The sequence below is a fragment of the Dendrobates tinctorius genome, unplaced genomic scaffold, assembly GCF_039654945.1.
Source record: "Dendrobates tinctorius isolate UK_male_01 unplaced genomic scaffold, ASM3965494v1 ptg000164l, whole genome shotgun sequence".
Taxonomy (NCBI): domain Eukaryota; kingdom Metazoa; phylum Chordata; class Amphibia; order Anura; family Dendrobatidae; genus Dendrobates; species Dendrobates tinctorius.
Window position 1 is genome coordinate 12,428,410 of NW_027361831.1, and position 8,852 is coordinate 12,437,261.

The window sequence follows — 8,852 nt, forward strand, 5'->3', positions numbered from 1 at the left end:
CCTCCCTTAGTGCTTGCAGTGTTTTTTGAAGCAGGCAGGTAAGGGGGACAGTCATGCTGACTAGTGCATCATCTGCACTCGCCATCCTCGTGGAATCATCGAATGCACGCAAAACGAGGCAGATGTCCTTCATAGAGGCCCACTCAGTGGTGCTGAAGTGTGACCGGCGCACAGTGCGACTTGTTTGCGCCTGATGCAGCTGGTACTGCATGACTGCTGCCTGCTGCTCACACAACTGCTCCAACATATGTAACGTTGAATTCCACCTGGTGGGTAGGTCACATATGATGCGATGTTCCGGAAGGCGTAAACGGCGCTGCAGAGCAGCAAGGCGTGATCTTACCGTGCTGGAACGCCGCAAGTGAGCGCACTCTATGCGGACCTTGTGCAGCAGTGCATCAAGATCCGGAGAGTCCCTCAGAAAGCTCTGCACGACCAAGTTCAGCACATGTGCCAGACAGATGTGAGTAAGGTTGCCTAGGCCCAGAGCTGCCACCAGATTTCGGCCATTGTCACACACTACCAAGCCTGACTGGAGATTCGCTGGCACAAACCACACGTCGCTCTCCTTCTTGATGGCATTCCAGAGCTCCTGCGCTGTGTGGCTTTGATTCCCTAAAGAAATTAATTTGAGTGCAGCCTGTTGACGTTTGGCCACAGCTGTGCTCATATCGGTCGTAACAGGCTCCTGCAGCGCTGTTTCTGAGGAACTTGAGTAGGAGGAGGAGTCAATGTGTACAGACTGGATTCCTGCAATCCGTGGAGTTGCGCCGTACAGCGCCACTTTCCAGATCTGTAATCGGCTCCACAACATTGACCCAATGGGCAGTGAGGGAAAGGTATCGTCCCTGTCCATGGTTACTGGTCCACGCATCGGTGGTCAGGTGGACCTTGCTACTGACGGCGTTTAGTAGCGCATGTTTTATTTTTCCCTCCACATGTTTTTGCACGGCAGGGATGGCTTGCCTGCTGAAATAAAAGTGGTTGGGCACGGTGTATTGTGGGACTGCCAATGCCATGAAGTTCCGGAAGGTGTCAGTCTCCACCTGCCTGAATGAGAGCATTTCAAGGGCCAGTAGTTTGGCAATGCCAGCATTCAGAGCCTGTGCTCGGGAATGGTTTGCCGAGTATGGCCGCCTTTTATCCCATGCCTGTGCTACCGATGGCTGTAGAGTGGCCAGGGAGTGTGAGGATGACTGGGAACGTGGTGCTGTGGGTGGAATGTCACTGGGTCTCCGGACAACAGTGCCAGAGGTTCTTCCTTGGCGATCCTGTGAGGAAGCCGAACCAGCTGTGTGTGAGCTGGAGGAAGAGACCCCAACACGAGCTGAAGAGGTGGTAGGTGGTGCTGTACGTTGGCATACGTCTTCAGTGTGTCTGTGTAACTCCACCTCGTGCTTGGTCCGCACATGTTTCCACATACTTGTGGTATTGAGGTTGCTGACATTTTTCCCTCTTTTGACTTTCTGATGACACAGCTTGCATTTGACAAAGCAAATGTCATCTGCAACTGTGTCAAAAAAGGACCACGCACTGCAAGTCTTGGGAGCGCCCGTTTTGGCTTTTGAAAGAGGAATGCTCTTAACGGGTGCCGAAGTGGAGGCTACAGGCAACCAACTCTGCCCCCTCCCTCTCCCTCCTGTTTTGGCCGTTTGGGGAATCTATTCCTCAGAGCTGCTCATACCACCTTCCTGTTCCTCACGCCATGATGGGTTAAGGACCTTATCATCCACACTCCCCTCTTCAAACACCTTCTTCTCCTGGGTTGTCTCGCCAGCAACGTACGCACCAGAACGTGGCACCTGAGTCTCGCCATCTTCTGATGAGTACTGAGGTGTGCTGACCATAGGCACTGGCCCACCCGCCTCCTCAGATTCAGAGGGACAAAGAAGTTTCGCATCGCTGCATACTCCCTCTTCTTCACATTCTTGAATGCTGCTTGGCTGGCCCCCTCTTTCTAAGCCAACAGATTCAGAGAACAGAAGTAGAGACTGTGATTGATCCTGTCCAGGGCTCTCTGACTGCCTGGGCACTTTGGCAGGTGGTGAAGAGACAGATGGTTGCTCTTCAGTGCTCTGGCCCTGAGAGGATGTGGAAGTCATTGAAGTCAATGCGTTAGCTGCCATCCATCCGACAACTACTTCAATTTGTTCCTCCCGGAGCAGTGGGGTACGGCGAGGTCCTACAAAGCTGCGCATAAAGGACTGTTGCATGCTAAAACTGGGGGATGCTGACTCACTGGTGCCCGCAGCAGGCACAGAATCCCCACGTCCTCTCCCTGCAGAATCCCCACGTCCTCTCCCTGCAGAATCCCCACGTCCTCTCCCTGCTGAAACTCCATGCCCACGCCCACGTGCCTTACTCCCTGCCTTCTTCATCTTGGTAGACTGATAAAGATAGTCAGAAAAGTCCAAAGGGGGGGTTTAGTGTGCTTATTCCTGAACAGCTGGTAACAGGTATAAGAAACACTAATTTTATGAAGTGTGTGTGTGGACTACACTTCAATAGGAGCTAATGTGGCCTACGCAAATGTCAAATGGAGTGTTTGGTGAACTTTATTTTTTTTTTTTTTTTAAAAAAAATAAAAGGATGTGACCAAAGATTTGAAAGTGATAGTATCACAAACTTTTTGGAGCTATTACAATGCAGGAAGGTAACTTAAAATGCAAAAGATGAGACTCCAAAAAATAGGGTAATACTAATCTGGCTGCAGCTGAAGGGCACAAGCCAGCAAAAAGGCTCCTCTAGCTACTCCTATATAGTGTTTGCAACCAACCAATGTAGATGGATATGGATGGATGCACACTAATAGGAGAATAAAAAATGAGCTGCAATAAAAGAAAAATATGTGTGAGGCAGTGACGCATGCTGAGCGGCCTACAACCAGACGTAGCTGAAGGACACACTACTCAGCGTGAGCTGCACTCACACACAGAGACCTCTCAGACAGCCGTGAACAGTGCAGCAAACTGGGCACTAGCACTGAAAGGCTGCAGAGAGGCTCCGCTGTCTACTCCTATAGTGTTTGCAACCAACGTATATGGATACGGATGGATGCACAGTGCACACTAATAGGAGAATGAAAAATGAGCAGCAAAAAAAGAAAAATATGTATGAGGCAGTGACACACGCTGAGCGGCCTACAACCAGACGTGGCTGCAGGACACACTACTCAGCGTGAGCTGCACTCACACAGACCTTGGAGACAGCTGTGAACACTGCTGCAAGGCAAAAGAAAGCTACAGTGGTGGATTATGTAGCCTGGGTAAAGCACACAATGATTGTGAAAATCGCTATCTCTAACTGTCCCTCACAGTCTTGAACAGCAGCCTGTCCCTAACTGAATTCACATCAGAGTGAACCAGAAATGGTGGCGGCGGCTTTTATAGTGCATCATGACATCATTTCAGCAGCCAATCACAGCCATGCCATTAGTTAACATGCCTACATGCCTAACAGGATGTGCCCACATTTCTGAGGATTGTCATTGGCTGAATCAAATCAAACTGGCTCATAGCATTATGGAAACTTCCGATTCCGGTATTCGATATGCTAAAAGTATCGGAACTCAGTATCAGAATTCCGATACAGTGAATATCGGCCGATACCCGATACCGCAAGTACTGGGTATCCAAGCTGCATAGTTGGCCCAACCTCTCCTTCTATGCCTTGGAGGTGCTGGCCTGCCCTGCTGCTAGTGTGATGTCAGAGCGTGTTTTCAGTGCCGCTGGGGAAATCATCACAGATACACGCACACGGTTGACTACAGAGAATGCAGACAGGCTGACTCTGATAAAATTTAGCAAGGACTGTATTTCGCAACAGTATTTAAGTCCTCCAGATGACAGTATCCCAACCTAAAGTCACCCAAAACTTTATTTTTTTAAATTGGTGATCATGTCCATCCCTTCCCATACAAGCCCTTTTTCTTCTTACACATGTTTTTAAAACCTGCTTCTGACACATGTACCTCATGGTCAATAAGCTAAAAACAATGTTATGTTAATTAATATTTCCCATTGAAGACACTATGGCTATGCCTGGACACTGAGCACTGCCACCTTTATGCTAGTAGTCCTTGCTTCATCATAATTGTTTGGCCCATCAGACCTGTCTTGCTTCCTTCATCAACTATGATACAGCCCCTTGGGCTAATTTTTGGACACACTATGGCTATACCTGGACACTGGTCACTGCAACTTCTATGCTAGTAGTCCTAGCTAGGTCATAATTGTTTGGTTCTTCAGACCTGTCTTGCTTCCTTCATCAACCATGGTACAGCCCCTAGGGATAATGTTTTGAAGACACTGTCTCTGCCTACACATTGGCGAGTGGCACAACAAGGAAAGTAGTCCAAGCTTTATAATTGTAAGTCCCTTGTGATGAAGATGATGATGGGTGGCTTCTTACTGTGTTAACCATAACACAGCCCCTCGGGCAGATTGCTCTCCTTACACCACTTACACACTTAGCTGTCAGAAGATTGCCTCCATCATCACTCGCTCTTACGGCACTTCTGATATATCAATGGCACTCCGTACGTGGCGTAGGAGTCCCACTCTTCTGGCAAAAAACCACAGGACTTTAGATAGTGTTTGTACATTCTAGTGAAGCAGTGATGTAAATGTAAAACCACTCGTGCAGCCCCTGACCAGGTGCCCCCATGTTATATACATTTGTTTACAGCATACATTTTTTTTTAACATTTACACATTTTTTAGCCTTTTCCTTAGCCCCCAGACAACTTTGTAGTGTCCAGCAGACAATTACTCGCCTTTTCCATTGACTATCATTGGACTTCGCTACTCGTACCGAATGCCCGAGCATTATGGTATACTCGGTATGAGTATAGCAAGTCTGAATACTTCACTTCTCGCTCATCCTTTGTCAGACCCACAGTGCTGAGTGGAACGGTCCTAATTCCATACCGGGGATCCCTTTAAGAGAGGCTTGGGGTCAAAACCAGAGCACTGGATGGATTTGCCCTAACTTCCATACCAATGATCCCTTTAAAAGAGACCAGGAGTCAGAATCAGAGTGCTGAGGGATTTGCCCTAACTTCCATACCAGAGATCCCTTTAAGAGGGAAGATGTGCCTATGGGATGGAGGATGTGTGATGGGGATATGGGCATGGGGGGGATTCATTTCTGTCATGTACTCTCTGGTCCTATCTGGGGGGCAGACAACAGCTGGGAGCTTATGTTTCCGGGGATGCTAGATTTCTCCCACCATGTCAGTGTCTGCTGAGGTATTGTCGAGTGGGAAACCTGTTGCTCATAGCAACCAATCACAGCTCAGCTTCTTTTAAACAGTGCTGGTGAAATGAAAGACGCTTCGTGATTGGTTGGTGATACACACACATTCAATTTTATATATATATATATATATATTTCATAGTGTTCTACATAGCAGAATAGCCGCTAATTCAATTGCCGGCATCTGTAAAATCATTCCAAAACCCGACATGAAATGACACATGGTTTACATACAGCAAACCATTTCATTTCATGTTTTTTTATATGTCCCTGACTAATAATTAGATGAGGGTTTATGTGCAAACTTTGGGACATGTAGGTGTTAAATTAAGAAGTTAATTCGTTGTAAAAAAAATTTGTGGGCTCCCGCGGTAAAATCGCAGCCAGAAAGGTAAAGCAGGTGAGTGAGGGCAGAGTTTTATAGCCTTGAGTGGGACCATTGTTTTTGCCCCCTCCCGGCTACAAAAATCTGCCCCCAGACACCCCAGAAAAGGCACATCTATAAGATGCGCCTTTTCTGGCGTTTATCCTCTCTATTCCCATTGCCCTGCAGCGGTGGCTAATGGGTTAATATTAATGGGTTAATGTCATCTTGCAATTGGAAGGTGACATTAAGCTGATTAATAATGGAGAGGTGTCATTTGGACACTTATCCATTATTAACCCTAGACTATTAAATGGTTAAAAAACACACACAGACATTAATTAAAAATTATTTTAATGAAATAAAGACACCAAGTTTTTGACAAGATTTATTGCTCTGCCAATCCAAATAAAAGCCATCTACCTGTAACAAAAATAAAACAAAAAAGCAACCATATCCTTACCTCTCCGCTGGTCAGTCACGTCCACCGCTGCAATCCATCACAAAGGGTTAAATGGTTTACACAGGGACTGGTGAATTATTTCATCTCTGCGCAGCCTCCCTGGCTGCCCAGAGATGAACTAATGATCGTGGGAAAGTTTCTGCATTTTTTCCTTTTCCCACGCTCATTAGTTCACCTCAGGTCAGCCAGGGGACTCCACGCAGCCTCACTGATATCCCTGGCTGACCTGAGGTAAACTAATGAGCATGGGAAAAAAATGCAGAAACTTTCCCCCACTCATTATTAGAATACAGTATATACATATATATGTACTCTATGTGTCTATATCTATATCGGACCGAGAAAAAGAGCCAACAAAAAAATCGGAAGATGGGAGCTTGTTATGAATGGGTCACCGAGGAGGAACAACAAGAGCTAAGTCCCAGAAAACCAGAGAGGTTGGTAACTATGCAGATTGCAGATCCCTGATCTTAACCACACAACTAACAGTAGCAGTGGAGCGTTCCTACGATGTTCCTAGACGCCTCATCACCGCCGGAGGACTTCATAAACCTAAAGCAAGAAAAGGGAAAACTAACTGCCCCAGAGCAGACCCCAAAGGAATAGACAGCCCCCACACATGTACTGATGGTGAAGCAAGATGAAAACACAAACACAGGCAGGAAAATAGGCAGAGCAAACGATGGGGCCCAACTAACTATAAAGAACAGGAAAGGAAAGACACTGTCTGCAATCTGCCAAAAAACCCTACAAAATAATGTCCAACACTTCTGATAACAAAATTAACACTGAAGTCACTAGACTTCTCCCACTATATCAGCACTCTGAAATATTCTGAGACAAAGCAAAAAGAGGCCAATCTAATAAGGGACTAAAAAGCAAATTGGCAAATACAGATAAATAAGAGTGGAAATTCAGCACAGCCCAGCCGGGGCTGGCTGAACACACAAAAAACTGAATAGACCAACAAAATCAAGTGTGAACATTAGCAAAAACACTTAGCTTTGAGAAGGCTGGAACAGAGCTGAAAACCAAGACCTGAGCAGCCTGAAGCAATCACCAGCACTGACTTAGGGCGTCGGCAGTCTTAAATCCAATCTAAGATTCCTGAGGTCCAATCGTCATCATCACCATCAGGTGGTAGATCTCCACTGACCAAATCAGCCTCACCACCTCCTGTCATCACCAGAGGGAGTCTGGAAGGCGAACTCACCACTGGTGGACCAGAGAATGAACTCACAACAGGAGCTGTCCCATAGATTAACATTGGGACGATTGCAATGCGATTTTTTATTGCATTGCACTCGTCCGATTTTCTCGCTAGTGTGACTCCAGCCTTACGCAGGTAAACAATTGTATTAAAAAAACATAAAAAAGCTCTTCACATTGTGATCCCACTGTGATGTCAGCCCCCGTCCTCCATGTACAAGGGAGAAACTGATGAAACTAGAAATTCTTCAATCTCCTAATGTTTGCCCTATTTTGTCTTCTCAGGTCACCTGACGAATACAACATAATAGATTTTTATTATAAGATCATGCAGAAGACGTCCATTCCATTATACAGCATTGTTTTTGCTCTCGGGATTATCGGTAATGGATTAGTCATCTGGATTGCCGGATTCAGGATGAAGAACACAATCAGTGCCGTGTGGTTCCTCCACCTGGCCATCGCGGACTTCATGTGCTGCACATCTCTCCCCATGAGAATTGCTGACTGGGCTGCATATATCTCTGACACCCCACATTCTGCATATTGCACAGTGAACATCGTTCTGTTTAATGTGAACATGAGCGCCAGTGTTCTCCTCCTGACGGCCATGAGTATTGACCGCTGGGTGTCCGTCATGTGGCCATTCTGGGCCAAAGTTCATAGATCTCGTAGCCTGGTGAGAATCAGTGCAGCGATCATCTGGGGGCTGAGCTTCACTGTGGCTTGTGCACTGTATTATGTGTATAGATACCATGTAGGTTCTCTAGATGAATGGTGTCTATATGGTTTTTACAGAACTCCATATAACCATGAGTTACGTCTGACCATGCAGTGGATCAGATTGGTTATAATGTGCGTGATCCCGTTTCTCATCATCGTCACCTCTTATGTCACCATTTTCTACAAACTTAGAAAAAGTAAGAGATCCCAGAGATCTCAGAGATCCTCCAGGATCATCACCGCTGTTATATCGTGTTTCTTCATCTGCTGGTTCCCATATTACATCTGGCTACTAATATTCTGGTATTATGGAGATTACATTGCATCCAAGTATTGGTATTTCATAGCATTATATACTGTACCTGTCATTACTACCAGCCTGGCTTGTCTGAACAGTTGCCTGAATCCAATCATTTATGTGTTTATGACACCGGATTTCCAACACGGTTTCCTCAGATCCATCCCCTCCAGGCTAGAAAGAGCCTTTGGTGACCATCCTAATGACCTGTGTGGAGAATGAGGAGATGCAGGAGACACTGCCCTACTGATGTGCAATGTATGTTCCTGGGATCTCCTCTATGTGACACCTCTTAACCCCTTGGAGACTGGGACATTTTTTATTTTTCCAATTTCTTTCCTTTTTCCTTTCCAAAAATCATAAAACATTATTTTCCCATGAAGGACGGATTTTTGCAGGATGAAATGTAATTATGAAAGTCTCTCTTCATGTTACCACATAATGTGCTGAAAACTGGGTGAAAAAATAATCCCAAGAGAAGTGAAATGGTGAAAAACAAATTGTAATTCCACCATAATAATAAAGTGACCCAGTAGATT

General features: G+C 45.9%; 1 protein-coding gene across 1 annotated transcript; it reads left to right on the plus strand.

The window, feature by feature from the left end:
- Positions 1-7,620: 7,620 nt before the first annotated feature.
- Positions 7,621-8,535, plus strand: LOC141052970 (C3a anaphylatoxin chemotactic receptor-like). Its single transcript, XM_073550300.1, has 2 exons — positions 7,621-8,036; positions 8,091-8,535. Exons 1-2 carry the CDS (start codon positions 7,621-7,623, stop codon positions 8,533-8,535), a joined length of 861 nt encoding a protein of 286 aa, XP_073406401.1.
- The last annotated feature ends 317 nt before the right edge of the window (positions 8,536-8,852 follow it).

Excerpts from the sequence above, each read along its gene's own strand:
- LOC141052970 (XM_073550300.1), top strand. The coding sequence starts at position 7,621 with ATGCAGAAGACGTCCATTCCATTATACAGCATTGTTTTTGCTCTCGGG. Across the intron at positions 8,037-8,090 it reads GCTTGTGCACTGTATTATGT|AACTCCATATAACCATGAGT; the intron begins GTATAGATACCA and ends TGGTTTTTACAG.